This window comes from Thermobia domestica, chromosome 10 (assembly GCF_964235325.1).
Source record: "Thermobia domestica chromosome 10, izTheDome1.hap1.1, whole genome shotgun sequence".
In the NCBI taxonomy this organism is placed as follows: Eukaryota; Metazoa; Arthropoda; class Insecta; order Zygentoma; family Lepismatidae; genus Thermobia; species Thermobia domestica.
In genome coordinates, this window is record NC_137463.1 from 270,027,803 (window position 1) to 270,046,044 (window position 18,242).

Consider the following 18,242-nt stretch of genomic DNA (forward strand, 5'->3'; position numbering starts at 1 on the left):
ATTATTATTATTATTATTAATTTTAATATTATTATTATGTTTGTGTATATATGTTTGTAAATGTTAACTTTATGTTTCAAAAAGAGAGAAAAGAAAAGAAACAAAAGAGAATATAAAGAAAAAGGAACGTCGTTTTTAGGCTTAAATTTTACAAATAAGTGATTTAGACTTTTTCTTCTCTCCCCCCCCCAAAAAAAATAAAAACTTTAGAAACTAAATTTAGGGACATTTTATAGTTAACAGTTAGCATCAGTTGGGAGGTCCAAAATGACGGACGGAAGTACAGTGGAAGGAGAGGAGGAGCAATTGAACGGAAGCAGAATGGAGTATATTCGAAGCTCAGGCTGTTGGTTGTTATTTTTATTGTTGACAGAATACAAAATGCGGCAGTCCTTTATAATCCTTTAAGTGTTCTTAATGGACGTACCATAAATGTTCTACTGTTAAGATATAAAATGATTCATATGTTGTTTCTGTCCTTGTTCATTGTAAGAATCCAAGGAGAAGTCTCCGAATATCCTGAAAAATCAGGGTTATGTCGTAAAAACTTTACCGCATCGTGTAAAACACAGGTAGGTCCACTCTTGATTCATATAAGTAGCTTTCTTTCATATGTGTGCAAAAGTCAAAAGCTGTAAACTCAAGCATAGTGCAAGGCTCAATGAATAGAAAATTCGCAGGTTTCCACATTGTATTCCTATAAACATTTCGTACATGAGTATATTATACCGAAAATAACACTTCTTTCACTTTTTCTTTTCCTTAAATTTCGCTGTCTTTCAAGATTAGATAAAACAAACAAGGGTGCTTGTGTAGTTTTGGCGCACCACATTTTGGAAGATTCCCAGGTAAAATTGAATACGTTGTATGAAAAGACGTATTAATAAGGAACACACTTCTGCAGACGACAGAATTTTATACAAAGTATTACAGCTATATTTTAGGTTTGCAAGTGTATTACTAGTGCTTTATGCTAAAATAAATAAATGCATACGAAAGATTGCTATTTTAGATGTTATTTTCCACCAGCGTCGTATTTCCGTACACTGTACAGAAGATATATTTTGTGTTTACAAATTTAGTGTTACAAGTATGAAATCATGACAGTGCTATTGAAACTCGTATTTTTGTCAAAACCCACGTCTTGTCACTTTCCTCTTTTATGTGTATACCAACCATCGCTAACGCGCCTGCTCCCTTCTGACGCTACCGCGTGGGCACACCTACCACAGGTTCGTTTGTGTTTTTCCATTGTAGCTTTTATGCCATACATCCAAAAGCCGTATTATGCGCAAATCGGAATAGAATTGTGATTTTTCAGCAATTACTTCTGGTGGCCCCCTAAAATTTTATGTGTCAATTGAGCCATTTTCATTCGCCCAGTGCATGTGTTTTAGGAGACAATAAGACAAAACTTAGTGAAAGAATCATAATTTTTCAACAATTATTTCGAGTGGTACGCCAGAAGAAAACCTGCACGCAAATGAGAACTAAATAAATAAAATCAAGGACGGTATAAGATCAGGTAGTAAATCCTATATGATAAGCAGTTGTTAGTTTAGAATTACGAGCGTAATGATGTTGAATTGAACGTGTTTTCAACGGGTATTACTGCTATTTTAATATATCTTACCGAAAATTATTCCTGTTCCTTTTTAGTCGTGCACTCTTAACTGTTACTTACAAATATTTCTTATTTTCATGCTTTTTTTGCTTTACACTAGATACGGAATAAAATCTAGGTTATACTTAAGGAGCCGAACTTCATGGTTACGGATGGAGTACAAACGCGATACTTTGAGGAATTATTCATTGAATATCTACCTACTTAAAAAGCTTGTAATATACTCAATTTTAATTAGTTAATGAGTGATTCAAAATAAAAGAATACGTGTGCGTATTCCGCTCTCGTTGTGTTCTGGAGTTTATTTACTTTTACGAGTTGCGATTTTCACATGTTCTATGTGACGTCACTGAATCATGGAAGTACGTCTGCGCAGATTGATATAGGCGGCACCTGAGTGAAGAAGGAGGCAGAGTAATATGGCGACGAGCTGCACGTGGTATGTGTTGAGAACACGCTAAGAAAAAAAATGTCGGGGGAGTGATTATAGTTATGTGAGTGTGTGACTCATGGAATATTACTGAGTATGGTGTTGTTGAAATAAGAATTACCTCACGGAAAAAAGACAGTTTGAAGTCGCTCGGTTGTATCCTCGAACCATCTGAGGTATGTGAAAATGAATGCTTTCTGGGCCTTTTTCTCTTTCTCGTTGCATTTCTCAATTTGGCCCTTGTACTTAAATGTGTGGCCCTGTAGTGCCCTTGTAATCCTCCGACCATTTGAGATATGTGAAAATGAATTCTTCCTTTCTCTTTTTCGTTGCATTTCTCAATTTGGCCCTTGTACTTAAATGTGTATCCCTGTAGTGCCCTTGTAATCCTCCAACAATTTGAGGTATATGAAAATGAATGCTTCCTGGCCCCTTTTCTCTTTCTCGTTACTTTTCTCAATTTGGCCCTTGTACTTACATGTGTACCTCTGTAGTGCCCTTGTACTTAATGTATGATTGTGGGGTGGGAGGGATGAACGCATATCGCATGTTCCGTGCACGTTGGTACTTCTTACTGTTGTACTACGTAAAAAATTGATTCTATTTCATGTACGAGGGTCATTCGGAAAGTAAAGAACGTTTTGCGCTAGAGCGTGCGCGTGTTCCCCCACCTCCGCTGCCGCTGGGTTATTGACCTGGGCATGCTTTAGCCTCAGTCTGGCACCAGCTGCGATCCGCTACGGTCTGTTATTGCTTCGCTGTGCGATACAATTACTGATCCCGCCAAGTGTGAGAAGATTTTTGAATGCAAGAAAAGTGCATCCGATATAAATTTATAGACAAATCACTGAGGTGTATGGAAATGTAATGAATGAAGCATCAGTTCGTAAGTGGTGCATTATGTTTAATGACGGACGGACGAATGTGCCCGGTGAGGAACGCTCGGGCCGGCCTTCTGTTGTGACTGACGAACTCAAAGGAAGAGTTGAGCGGAAAATTCAAGAGGATAGGCGATTCACTATTGATGGGCTGCACGAATTCTTTCCTGAAATTTCAAGAACTGTGTTGTACGAAATTGTCAGTGGTGAACTTGGTTACAGAAAAATTAGTGCAATGTGGGTGCCTCGACTGTTATCGGAGGAACACAAAACCAAGCGAATAGGAGCCGCATTGACTTTTAGGGGCCGCGGTGGCTCAGTGGTAGAGCGTTCACCTCTGGTGCATGGGGTCCCGGGTTCAAACCCTGCTCCCGCCAAGTGAACTTTGTGGTGGACAAACACCGTGTGCGTGGGTTTTCTCGGGTTCTCCCGTTTCCTCCCACTTTCTTCATTTCATTCATTTCTCATAATCACCGTCTCCTTTAGCCTAACCGGCATAACCGTGGGACGTAAAACTCAAAGATTTCATTTTTCCGCATTGACTTTTCTCAGCCGTTACCATAAGGATGGCGATGAACTTTTAAATCGTATTGTTACTGGAGATGAGACGTGGATTTCGCACATCACTCCAGAAACAAAGCGCCAATTCATGGAATGGCACCATTCAAATTCTCCGAAAAAGCCGAAAAAAGCCAAACAAATTTTGAGCACCAGAAAGGTTATCGCTACGGTCTTTTGGGATCGTAAGGGTGTTTTGCTCGTTGACTACAAGCAGAGAGGTGAGACCATAAATGCAGCTGCCTACTGTCAGACGTTACGTCGACTTCGCCGCGCGATTCAAAACAAAAGGCGCGGATTGCTGACCAGCGGCGTCATCCTCCTCCACGACAATGCCCGTCCTCACTCCGCGGCATTGACGAGGAATTTGCTTCAGCAGTTTAAGTGGGAAGTTTGGGAGCATCCACCCTATAGTCCAGACTTAGCCCCCAGTGACTTCCACCTATTCCCAAAGTTGAAAGACTTTTTGGGTGGAAACCACTACGGCAGTGATGATGAACTTAAAGAAGCTGTTAGTGATTGGTTCAACAGTTTGGCGGCAACTGTGTATGCCGAAGGCATAGAAAAACTTGTACCACGGTATGACAAGTGTTTAAATTTACACGGCGACTATGTCGAAAAGTAACTTAAGTATCACATAGTATGTAACACAAATTTCGCCTTTGTATATCAGTTATTAAAGTGTTTATACAAAAACGTTCTTTACTTTCCGAATGACCCTCGTACAAGTGGTAATAGAACACATAAGAAACGCAGATCACCCTGTATTCTCACTCCATATTGGAGTGAGAATACAACATGATTTGGGTTTCTTGTGTGTCCTATTACCTGTTGTACATGAAATAGAGTCAATTTTGTATCTAGTGCAACAGTAAGAAGTATCCTCGTGCACCGGAGATGAGAAGTAGCTGTTCTTAAGAATTACCAAATCTAATTACGGGGGCCAGAATTTTTTCTAAAAATTGACTTTTTTTCCCCGTAACTATAGTTTTGGTTACGTTAAGTTTAATTAGGTTAGGGGATGGCATTTGGTATGTCCCGCAACTCGTTTCATGGCTCGAGAGCCGAGTACCTTGTTTTTATCTAAATTGTAATAAAGGTGTAAATGAGCAAGCCCTGCGGGGCTTCTAACCGCCTTCGCTCGCTCAGCTGTATTTTGTGAAGTAAGTAACACTGGAGATCTTACGTGTGCATGGTTTGGATACTAAATATCAGTTAGAGTAGGTTAGGTTACATTACGTTCTGCTTACCTCCATTGTTTGTATAGATCGACAGTGGCTTTCAAAAAAGTGTGCACTATATTCTTTTGTTTCACTGTAGTTTCTCCGCTGCATACACTGTATTTCTGTTCCATTTACTTCATGTATTACTCGCATATTAATTACGTTCCACTACTACCAACTCATTTCTCGTGTAAAGTTTCTGTTTTTCACCAGTTCTCCCCTCCCCCCGCAATTAGAATTAACCCTAAGCACGAACAGCTTCTGGTAGATGGGCGCTATAAAGCTACAAATCCTATCTATTCAAGTCAGAGCAGGAGCGCAGCAAGGGACCCAGCGGAAAGGAGGAGGTGCGTCTGTAGGAAGCAAGCGTCACAGTGGCTGTGGGTATGCGCATAAAGATATTGGAAAGACACTTTAAATGGCATAAAATCTGTGGCTTAATGTGTGGCATAGCTTTGGAGGAGATTAAATGTCGTGCAATAAAGTACCAAGATTAACTTAATTAGGCTAGGTTAGATGTTCCTCTTCTTTTTTTGTAGTTTTAGTTCGCTTCCACACACAGGACAAGCTCTTCGCCAGTATAGTCGACAGTGTCTTTCGCACAATTTCAACAAAGGACGCTCGTTATTTTTGTACAACTCGATAAAACTAAACACTATATGTCACAAACTTGTAATTTATGCACTATTTTAACACGGCCTTTCCCACAAGTAAATCATAACAAGTGTACCCCTCCGCCAAATAGTCCCTTCTGCTTCCACATGTAGTGCCACTTACAACATAAAAAAAACAACCATTTTCTTAAGTTGAACTATTGCCCCCACCTGACTTTGACTCACTCTTCCTCGAAAAAGAAAAGCAAGTTCGGGTAAATTTCCTAAAATTGGTCCGGCAATATTGCACTTGATCCTGTTACTGCTCATAATTAGTACCTTCCAACTGTTAAGTGTTGCAAACTACACACTATTTAGAAATATTACAAACAGCCATTGGTGGAGAAAACTTTTTTGTTGAAGAAATCTAAGTTAAAGTAAGTTATACAGTTTGCTTGAACCCGAATCTATCTACTCCTTCCTTCGGGCAGTGAACCCGAGTATCCCAAACTGTATGGCAGGACGCAGATATTTGGCGAAAAAGGGGGACCAAAGCGTTCACTTGTCTCCAGACATTTGAGTTTATATGACCTATCACAGCATTAGTTGATTCAGATTATAATGGTAATAGTGATGTCTTAGTTTAGAAAAAAAGAAAGGACAAAAATTAATATTGTATTTTATTGTCCATTTATTGACCACAAAGAACCAACAATTTAAAATAATGATCTTTTAGTGGTGCTGACATTTTTTTAAAAATAGAATCTTAATTCATCTTGCGTAAAAAAGAAATGTTTTCTAGAAGCAATACAGAATCCTTATTCGAGAAGTCGGTAAAAATAATTATGGATTATCACTGAAGTGACAGTGTGTTCGTTGTTTAATATATATGTAGCCTACTACTTTTTACGTAGGGGAAGGCGTTGTACTTGTGAACACTTTTAGAGTCTTCGAAATTTTGGTGCTAATTTTCAGCACTTTTCCCCCAATTTTTGTCGTACATTTGAAGTGTCATCTCTTTCCTATCAGATAGGATGATTTTTAAACGTGTTACATAATTACAGTAGCTTTTATAAGATAAAATAAGAACAAATTCGTTTTGGTCACAGGTACATTATGGTCGTGTACCATTGAACAGACCCTCTTGTACCTTTGAACAGTGATAATTACAGTGTTTCTGCGGCAATAATATAAAAAGAAGCCACAAATATTAACAGTTATAAATTGCAATAAAAGGTTTAGCTATAGAAAGCTCCCCAGAATTAAAATTTTATTAATTAAATTAAAAATTTAAGAGAATTCTAACAAAAACTTGTGAACAATAAAGTTGAGCATACAGAACTCTTAACATTATGTTATATAATAAGCGAATATATAGAAACTACTTAAAATTATAATTAATAACTTTATATCCTAACCTAACCTATATAAAATATATCAATTGTTTTAACCACTTACATTGTGTAGCTTTAAACAGTATTATTTATCGTTCAAAGGTACACGATGCATTAATGTTCATAGGTACAAGAGGGTCACCATTGCGAAAAAAAAAGTTCTCCACTAGCTTAAATATTGAACAGAAGTTAAATCTAAAAATATTACTGTATTCACCAATGATTCTACCCCAAGTTTGGACAAATAAATATCACAAGTTGCGAAAACCGAAGAGCACAAAACTCAAAACGTAACTACAAAAAATCTTCGTTTTGGGGGTGAAAAAATTAAAAGGAACATTACTCGACACAACGCTCAGTAAACAACAGCCACACACGTTTGTAGTGCTTTTTTTTTTTTTCATTTAATCTTTCAAACGAATTTTAATCACTGCACGTAGATAGCTCTGAATTCGAGAAAAGCACAGGTGTTCAAAGGTACAACGCCTTCCCCTACGTAAAAAGTTGCCAAAAATAAATAGTAAAAATATTATCACACAACACTGAAAAAAGGGCCAAATGAGCACTTTCATTTCATCAGATAGGAAAGAAAGAAAAATTAAGGAAGAGAAATGTAGTTGTGAAACGTCCAACTGGCGCCATGGAAGGTCATATTTTCTTCTATTTCTTTCTTTCTCTGCCCGATGAATCATGTAGCGAAAGCGCTTATACTGTCCTTGTTTTTTCAGTGTCCCATGATTGTGTACCCATTATTGTCTCCTGATTTAGTTTATGTAGATATGGTGTTGTATTTCACCCCCATTTACATTTGCTTCTTATATTTTCAGCTTCCGTATTTAAATGCATCTGACGGTGACTGCCTGATGAAGTTCTATAACACGAATAGCAAAGGTTCGTATTATTATGTGTATATTTTTTTAAAGAAGAGAATTGAATAAATAAAGAAGGAAGGGCATAAGAGTATGTAACACTGATATCTGATTAAATAATCTAGCATGGACCGTTTTGAGCTTTGTATATGTATTTGTATCTCGAATTGTACTGTGTTATTTAATAAAAGTGATGGCTACAGGCAGACGTCGTAATGGAACAGCCAACAGATACCACATGTCAGTATATATTCTACTTTTCTGTTGTTACTCCGTCTTCTTTCTAAATTGTGAATTGTTGGTGTGATTAAGCCATTGATGTAGCTAAAAAGCACCAAGGTTTTTTCTGACCAAATTGAGATATGTTTTCTGCTGATCGAAAGGTATATTTTTTATGTAACATTCTGAAAAGAAGTAAACCACAAATAGGTTTATGGCAGCCAACCATATATAAGAAACAAAGCTTCATTTCCCTTTTAACTGCGAATTTGGAATTACCAGACGCCGGGGAATGTTGCCAGAATGCTAAATAATTCATATATTTGAGGTGATCGGATTCACTTCAGCGTCTCTTTCTGTATCGTGCGTGTATGAGATATAGACCTACTGCTTTTAACAGAAATGAGCCCCTACCGAGAATCTAACTCGGGTCACCTGCGCAGAACATCCGTATGCTAACCGCCATTCCACTACGAAGCTCTAAATATGTTTGTATAATATTGAGATAAGTACAGTTTTATAAATAAATTCGCTCCGCCTCCAGACCCCCGCGTTTGCTCGGCCTATGGCTTCGCACTTCTTAAACCCACAATCTTACCGATTTTCAAGTTTCTTTTCCTATATCAACTACCTAAAAGATAAAATTGTATATCCCAAGATAACGTCTATTTAAATAAAGTAGGAATTTCTTCATCCCCCTTTAGACTCCTTAAGAACTAAAAATATACACTTTTGGCGATTTTTCTGTGGGGTAGTCCCGGAAGGCTACAATCATGCCAAATTTCATCACCCTAATCCTCCGGAAGTCCCTAAACATTTTGGGGTGTAGAAGTTGTTCCATATAAATAACATAGGAAAGATTTCTCAGTTCCCCATAAAACCACTCTAAAGTTGGAAACTTTTACTTTTGGTAATTTACTTGGGTAACGCTAATGAAAACGTGCGAGCATATCAAATTTCAAGTTTTTATTACAATTCCAAATACCTAAAATATGAGCTTATATGTGAAAGAAAAAGGTACATTTAAATAACATGGAGAATTTCTTCATTCCCGCTTTGGACCTCCTAAAAATTAAAAATATTCACTTTTGGTAATTTTTCTGTGGGTTAATCCTGAAAACCTACAATCATACCAATTTTCAACTGGAAGTACCCGTTATTTTATGTTAGTTCATGTAGTTTTATATGTAATTGATTGATATGTTTGAAGTTCCGATACTAAAAGAAGCAATAGGGAGTAGGGATGGCCGGATCCGGATCTGATTGGGTCCGGATCCTTTGGATCCGGATCCGGATTTCGGATCTGGATCCGGATTTCGGATCTGGATCTCGGATTTCGGATCTGGATCCGGATCTCGGATCTGGGTCCGGATCTCGAATCTCGGATCTGGATCTCTAATCTCAAATCTGGATTCGGATCTCGGATCTGGGTTTGAAATTCGGATCTGGATCCGAAATCCGAATCTCAGATTTTGATTCTTATCCAAACCCACATCCCACCCAAATTTATGATAAACTTGAATATCTAAAATTCGCCGAAAGTAATTTCACGAAGTCCTCACAGTGAAGAAGAGAATAGAACATTAAGACGAATATTGACAAGGCTATTTGTTTCCTTCATTCTACTCTAAAGATCAAATGCTTGGCTTACTTTTAAAAAAAAATGATTCGGATGAGAGTTCCAATGTCGAATCTAGGTCCACTCGGTTGCAGTACCGAGATGAAATACATGCATATATATATATATTTGAAACCGGAGTACAAAACTCGAATATTTAAAATTCCTCAATACGCCTATTTCATTGACAGTTAAGACAAGTATTGACTAGTTTTTACGTATATTTATCTTGCTTACTCTACTCAAAATATCAAATGTATATTTTACAATTAGATTTAATAATTATTTAGTAAATCACAATATGAGCACCGAGAATAAACTATGAATTTTGGTGCCCCTTATCTAGATTTGAAATTTCGGATTCATAGAATCAGGCTGAAATATAAATATTTGAGATCTGGAAACCGAAACATATGCTAGTACCAAGATCGTAGCTGTTTGTACCCAGGTAATGCGAGCGGAAGGCACATGCACTAATTCCGCATGTAGTTTGGGGAACACGAGAAACTAAAAACAGATAAATATTCTTTTTCAGGGGTAAGTCGCGCTTTAACATGACTTTTCATGAGTGTTGTGTTCAAATATGAAAACTCTAATGGCGACTTGTTTGAAATAAAGGCCTTTTCATTTTTAACAAAGTTAGGTACTTTCACATTGGGGAAAAATTAGCAAGACACATTCCACTGATTAGGGTGCTGATTCTTATGGAAGCTTTCACTTGGGTATCGGATTGCCGCAATTCACCTTGCTGAAACACGTGGTTTATCAGGAGGTCGGCCAAGATTAATTTGAACTTAGCCTGTAGACTGCTTCTGGTCTCAATTATTCCCATATAACAAGACTAACCATATACTGTATAAAGTTGGTTCGACATGATTTAAAATATCACTAATTGACCTTAAGGGGATAATTCGTAAATCAGAAGAGATGTGAAAGTTAAGCGTTAAAATAAATCCGATAATTTCGGAATGAAGAGATTTATATGCAACCTAAAGATAGCAATAAAACTCTTTATGTAACATTTTCAAAGCTAAGATTAACAGTTATCTTCTTGAGGAGGGTTTACGACAGCATAGAAAATTATAAATCCAATTATTATAAGTAGTACCTCTGACAGCCCCGCATTTCACATCATCATCGCCCTTCATCCTGACAACTGGGCAATTCACTTACCCACAATGACTTTTCAGCCGTACCAGCAGCATCAATATCTCAGTTTGGCTTTGGGAATCATGCTTCGGTGAGCTTTGACTATCACCATCAGCAGCTATCAGAGAATCAGAACTTATTTCTGTACTAAATAATATGGATAACTATAGCTTTTCGTCTATAGAAGACGGAGAGTGTATGGTATTATCGCAGGAAATATTTGATACATAAGACTTAGATTGTCAGTATTTAGGAGCAACTTTTAAAATAATCAGTTACTTTAAATATACTACAGATTAGCCGATAAAACCCGACAGCCATAGTCGAGTGGTCTGCGGCATTAGGCTGTGGATCATTTACTGTGAATGTCTTGGATTCAAATCCCACTTCGGGCATAGGTGTTTTTAACTGTCCTAGTTTACTTCTATGTCTGTATGGTGTCGTAATGGTTACAGTGTAATCCGTGCAAAGCGTTCAACAGGTTAAATAATCTGATAAAAAGCTGTTACCTTTTTATATATAAAAAACAGTGGTTAGCGCGTGCCTTCAGTGCCCGTGGTCATGGGTTCAATTTCCGGAGAGGCACTCAACAATTTCGATGTTGACCCAGCATCGTGAGGACAATTGGGGAGTTATCTTAAGTAAGAGGTAGCGGACTCCAGTCTAGAAAGCCGGCATTAGGGACTACTGGTGTCGATGCGTTGACTACACCTTCCCACTTTGAACGTAAGTCCGCTGGTAGGAACCAAGGACTGGGTGCCAAGAATTTAGTTTGTTTTAATTATCATAAATGCCTTCTTTATTATTAAATTTTTCCAATATTTTCTTTTCAACCAGTTTGCGAAATTTAGAGCAAGCTACTTGTTTTCTTTTTAATTCATGTTCATAGTTAGCACAACTAATCACAAGGAAAAACAATCTTTTCGATAAAATTCGCCTCGCGTCTTTCGTAGCTCTAAGTTTAGTTATTTTTAGCTTTTTTTTTTAAAGCTGAATGGCGTTTTATCACCTTCCCCTTGCTTTCCCTATTTTTTTCTGGTTTTACCTATGCTTCTTTTGCACGGACATTGCGCCTATATGCACATGCTTAGTGTGTTCGTTTACAAGAGCGGGCCATTTTCCTGCCACTATAGAAAGTAAGAGTGCCCTGTATCAGAGAAATATTAATTGACGTAAGTGAATATATCTGTGATGAAGTCATAATTTATCAGTTTTTGCATCGTACACAGTTTCCTCATCCTCATTAGTCTCTTCACCCCCGCTTCCTGAATTCCAGTTCTAGTATTCTTTCTTGATGGGGGACTGATGTCTCATGTAGACTTATTAACTATAACATCAGCAATAAAGAAAGTGGGGTTTAATTTGCACTAATTTTAGAACATCACGTTAATTAAATAATAATAATAATAATACGGAGCGAGCTCAGGCTACTTGTTAGGATTCTTGCTTCGCAATTGGATAATACCGGGTTTGATTTCGGAGACCAGCCATCCTGACTGAGGATTTTCCAGGGTTGTTCCTCAGTTATACTGGGCAAATGCTAGGTTAGTACCTTGATCTAAGGCTCTGGAGACTTTCCTTCCATTCCTTTTCCAATGTTTTCATCTGTTGATTACTACAGTGTAAAGTGGCCTCTGAGGATGTATCTGGTAGCTTATAGTAAATAAACAATAACGACGTAATATATCTTCACGAAACGTGTGGGTTAATTTAACTACAGCCTTACAGTCCCAATAGATAGCTAAAGTTTTAATATCAATTTCCTGACTTTTAAATACTATTTTCATATTTTTTCAGCTTTCAATTTTCTCATGTATGTTCCACCGAGAATTAAACCTGAGATCACATGAACAAATGCGAATATGTTAAATATTTTTGAACACTTTAATATACAAAACACAAAACGCTTCAATGATACGATGCATGGATATGTTTTGGTTACGTCCTGCAATGTATGATTAAAGAAACCTGGAGGGTGAAGAAAAAATAACAGAAATCTCTTTTATATTTACTCCTTCAACAAACTCCTGACCTCACAAGGGCAAGCCATAAGTTAGGTAATAAAGTCATACAACGAACACTTTTATTAATACTAATAATACTACACAACCATATCGCTCTCCTTAAATTCTCGTGTGTATGTTTAAAAATCTACTGTTGTTCCACGCCAACAAGTCTATATTTTTTGTTGTATATACCTTCGAAGTGAAAGATATTCATTATTACATTTGTTGATGGTTGGACTCTAGTAAGTCAGAAACTACTATTAATAAAGAGTTTGTTTTGTCCAGTATTCCTGCGATTAGAAGGGTCTATCTAAAAGATATTTCATTTGTATATGAGAAAATAAGAAAGTTTATTTTCTAAGAATAAAATAAATATTTTCAATGTGAAGTTAACATTAAGTTTCGAAGAGGAGCTAAACAGAAGAATTTGTTACCATTTACATCAGTTTTCAGACAATTCAGTATACTCTGAAATGGGAAGAAGGCAAACTTGGAAATATTTTACTAAAGAGACTTCGATGTAAATATTGCAAGGTTAAAATAAAATAAAGAACAAAGGTAGCACAAACGTGTTATGGAAACATTTAAAAGCACAGCAACCTACTATATTAGTGAATCTGAAAAAAAGTTTTGACGAATTTTAGATATTCAATTTTATCATCACTATCTCAGATGCAGGTTTGGATACGAATCAAGATCTGAGATTCGAATTTCGGATCCAGATCCGAGATCCGAATTTCGGATCCAGATCCGAGATCCGGACCCAGATCCGAGATCCGAGTTTCGGATCCAGATCCGAGATCCGAGTTTCGGATCCAGATCCGAGATCCGGACCCAGATCCGAGATCCGAATTTCGGATCCGGATCTGAGGTTCGGATCCGGGATCCGGATCTGAGGTTCGGATCCGAGATCCGGATCTAGGTCCGGATCCGGCAAGATCCGGATCTCACTGGATCCGGGATATCCGGATCCGAAAAATTTTGGCCATCCCTAATAGGGAGTAGAATAACACTAGTATTATTCCAGTGAGTGTCATTTAAGAATACTTGTTACGGCCAATCTATTCCTCATTTGATTCATAATTAACATACTGTCTTTATTTTTAAGAAATCAAACAAGGAAATCAACTAGTTGAAATACGAGAGAATAATGCATCTGTGAATGACTTTTACAAATCTGTATTCTCAAGAGCTCCCTCGTAGCTATATGGTTAGCGTGCGTTTCCCGGCGGGAGCTTATGTGGTTTGGTCCCATCTTATGTGATATAGATCCATGTCTCATATAGCTTTGGTGCTGAAGAGGAACACTAAATTTCAAAATAGTCACTTATTGTTATCACTATATTGCGAACGGTGATAATAATTAGAAATAATGTAAGTAAAAGGCTAATAGTTTTTACTTCGTATATTTTTAAAATTCTTTTTAAGCATTTTTACCTATTCATAATTTCTTTCCTATGGTTTAAATCCTTTTTGAAGTGTGCCTAGACTGACGATGAAGACGATGTTCTTCGAAAGCACTTCTTAATAATGTGGTTTGTTTTTTGCGGTGACTATTAGCCTTTTATTTACATTATTTCTACTCACTTATTGTTTCACAAATTTTATGATAACCCTGGTTAAGTAAGAAACTTTTGGGATTATCTTAAATTCATATATGCTTCTTCCGGTTTTTATTATTATTATTTAATAGCTCACACCTTATTCAACATAAATACGTAAACAAATGTTTAAGAGCAGCATTTATTGCGGTCATTTCGGGAGAGAGCTTAATTTACTATGAAAAAGAAACATAGTTTACCTTGAAATGGTACTGGCCTTTCGAGGGTTAAGGCATTTTGTTCAATGTTGAAACTCTTAAGTGATGAAGTTAGAGATGCACTGTGTTCGAGACCTAAGAAAACTTTCTCAATGTAATGTCGGAGCTTCTATTGAAATATACTTTTCAGCTACATTGGTAAGCTAAACTTAGTTTACTGTTACAAATAATACTCTTGAACACCTAGACTGCCACCATATATGTTGATTTTTCTTACTGGTGCGCCCAGCAAGAGTTCCCCAGTAATATTTTGTTTTCATCTTTGTTTTGGCCATATACATGTATACACGCAGCATAGACATTAAATTTTGACTTCTGCACCAAATGTAGGGGTAATTGTGTACACACACATAAAATAAACACTACAAAATGGCATATATTGTTTATATATATTGAAAATCATACAGGCGACGCTGGACGGGAAAGGCATGTGTATAAGATTTCATGTACGTGTCAGTCTAGTCTTAAGCAACCTTAAATGGATTTTGTGAAAGCTGCCTTCCACTATTGTATTGAGAAGACTGTTCTCAAACAGATGCTGCTTAATACTGGATTCTTTTCGTAAATAAATAAATAAATAATCTCTCTTTGGTCCGCATCAGATTGACAACAAACGTCATAAAAATGTTTTCCTTCTACGTAAACTACGCATTAGAATTTACCCTTAAGCATGTAATTGTGTTCATTCATTCGGGGGGCGCGCGGTGGCTCAGTGGTAGAGCGTTCACCTCCGGTGCTTGGGGTCCCTGGTTCGATCCCAGCTCGCGCCGTGTGGACTTTGTGGTGGACAAACACCGTGCTCGTGGGTTTTCTCGGGGTTCTCCCGTTTCCTCCCACTTTCTTCATTCCACCATTTCACGCAACTCTCATCACCGTCTTCTTTAGCCTACCCGGCATAACCGTGGGACCTGAAACTTAACGATTTCATTTTCATTTTTGTGTTCGTTCAATGTTGTTTGTCGATTCCTATTTCTCTTTACACAATATTCCAGGTAAACAAAAGTAAGTGTATCATAATTTTGGAATTGAGCTCATCCTGTTGCCTTGTTAATGTCATAGTGGTCAGGATATACTTGAGCATCAGTTTCATCATGATAGGTCTGGGTATTGTTCTCCATCAATTTTTAGATTCACAAAACAGTCAGCTTGCGTAATTTTACCGTTGAGCAAACATTGTTAGGGACATCAAATCTAGGAGGCTCAGGTGGACAGGGCATGTAGCTAGGATGGAAGAAAGTAAAAACGGTTGAAAATCTTAACTGGAAGACCAATCCGGAAACGACCATTAGGAAAACCTAAGTGTTGTGAATACGGCATTGAACCTCCGGGTTCCGTAGGCCATAAAGTTAGTTATTAGTTGAATTTTTTTTCTTTTTTTTTTCGAAAACTACGCATGAGGGTTTCCAGTCATCCCTGTTGTTTTGTTCAGCATCTCAACTCTTAAAGTAGTATTAAAAGCTAAGAAAGTCGCAGAAGCGTAAACTTAGGGACACGTTTGGACAGAATTGAAGCTTGTGTCTTCCTACAAACACGACAATTAACTGTGAGTATCTCTGTCTCTGTTGTATTAAATAGATTCTAGCTTCCCTGTTGCTATTTCGTTTCCATATGCCCCATCGAGACGTCATCTGTCTTAGATCCCACGTTGTAAGTCCATTGTCGTATAGCCTCAATGTTGAAGAGCAACGTTAAACTCCAAATCAGCCAACGAGACCTACGTTTTCTGGTAAGAATCACGTATAAGATAAAAGAGAAATAGGCCTAAATAACTAATGGAATATCAATTCTAATATGAATGTTACTTGAGATTTAATGCATTTATGCAAATGCTTTGTAGCAGCAAGAAATCAGTGCATATCAAGTAAACATTACCACTACTGTGAAATTCAGATCTGTAACAGTACAATTAGATGAGCTTACTGTGTATTAGTACCTGAACATTAACATTCGCAAAACAAACTTCGTCAGCTCGAGTTTTCTTCTGGTTGAATTGACTTGGGATTTGTGTATTTCTTTTGTTTCTTCACAATTCCTGATTTTTCCGTTGAAAGGAGAAAAGTTTCTACATTCCAGTCAGTATTTAAAAAAAAAAAAAAAAAATCATTAAGATATGAAAAATAAGTGTTGGACGTATTTATAATATCTTCCAGAAAATAAAAGTTAGCGTTGAATGTCCAATGAAATGTCAAATAAACTTACCTCCGAATGTTTCAATAATTCTTTTTCGTTCTTTTACTCATTAATAAAGGAAATAACGCATCCTGATTAATTAGCGGAAAGCCTTTTTGTGTAGAGCCACTTGCATCGGAACTCTCACGACATAAGCCAGTTAGCATCTGAATAAATTTTGAAAGAATAGGAAATTGTAGCCGCATAATGACACGTCTAATTGTAGAAACCTCGTGTTAGAAAATATTTTGACTGCAATACTTAATTACAAATGAAGAGAGACTTCTACAATTATTCTGTTAATAATTTAAAAAGAAAAAAGTATATCAGAAGCAAACAAAAACTATATGATACTATGATAATCGTAAGGGAGTTGAGTTGATTTTAGTTTAGCTTCCCTTTCAGCAGCGAGGCTATGTGAGACGTGGACCTACTGATTAATGTGGAATCCAAACCACATGGGCTCCCGCTAGGAATCGAACCCGGGTCTCCCACGCCAAAGGCGCGTATGCTAACCGCTTAGCCACGAGAATAATCGTAAGGGAGTGCCAATAGTGAAAGTAAATGTGTATTGGAACGGCAACTATCTCCTTCGAACAAAAGATTGATTTGGTTTGTGCGTTCTAATGATTCGTGAAGAGTTCCCATTTGTGACCATGGTGGCTCAGTGGTAGAGCGCTCACCTGTGGTGTGTGAGGTTCGTGGTTCGATCCCTGGCCAAGTAAGTTCGTGGGTTTTCTTGTTTCCTCCCACTTTCTCATTCCATCATCGTTCCCTTAGCCTACATTAGCCTATCCCTTAGCCTAAAGGACCTAATTGTAGGACTTTAAACTGAAACATGAGTTTCCTTCTATATTTGTTCCTGAATGTTCTGTTTCTTTTATTGATCAGGAAGACTTTTCGTTTTGTGTTGAAAACAAGACTGATAGTATCACAAAGTAGTTATTTGGTACACAATAAAGAGTGGAATAACAGAACATTGTGTTTTTGTCGCATAGTTGATTTGCATATCGCTAAATATATCTGTTCTACTTACAGAGTGTAGAGAGATGAATTTCCACGGCAGTGTTACCCAGGACACCCTGGGATCACTTCAGCTTCGACCGTACTTTTATCACCAGAGAACGTATGAACTTACTGCGTTCAATGTTTCCTTTCGGAGAATTAAGTGGACACGTAAGTTCTTCGTTTTCTTTCTTTTTACATGTTCATTTGTTATTATAGATATCAATTTTCGCAAATGGAATAATATTTTTTATAAGTTGAAGTTTCTACTGAAGGTTGAATTATTGTATTGTCGGTTTAAAAGATAAGCTTTTTAATTTCCATACTTAGCAAGTGCAAAGCGAAACGCATGCTTCACCCAAGAGCGGAGATTCGGACTTCAGGAGCCTTCTAAGCAAGGATCAAAGTGGATGCCATTGAACATGAGATTGATATACGTTGCAGTCCTGTGAAAATTACAAGATACTAGACTAGAGCTTCAGCCGAGATCAAACTCTACTTGTAGATTCTCAACCTGTGTAACATCCCAGACGATTACTTACAGAATCATACGAGAGAAAGTGCGCATGAAGGAAAAAAAAGTGGAATAATTGAGAAATGGGGAACTTTTATTCCCATTAACTATTCTCAACATAATGAAGGTAAATGCTACGCTTGAGTATTAGATAAGGAGTGTAAAACGTTCTTT

General features: G+C 37.3%; 1 protein-coding gene across 1 annotated transcript in view; it reads left to right on the forward strand.

Moving 5' to 3' along the window:
- The first annotated feature begins 259 nt into the window (after positions 1-259).
- The window catches only part of LOC145663227 (uncharacterized), a 49,737-nt gene continuing 31,754 nt past the window's right edge, over positions 260-18,242 (forward strand). The window contains exons 1-3 of the mRNA XM_081729595.1: positions 260-572; positions 7,528-7,591; positions 17,588-17,725. Of these exons, the coding sequence (XP_081585721.1) occupies positions 456-572; positions 7,528-7,591; positions 17,588-17,725 (319 nt within the window). The 5' untranslated portion in view covers positions 260-455. The remainder of the gene's footprint in view (positions 573-7,527; positions 7,592-17,587; positions 17,726-18,242) is intronic.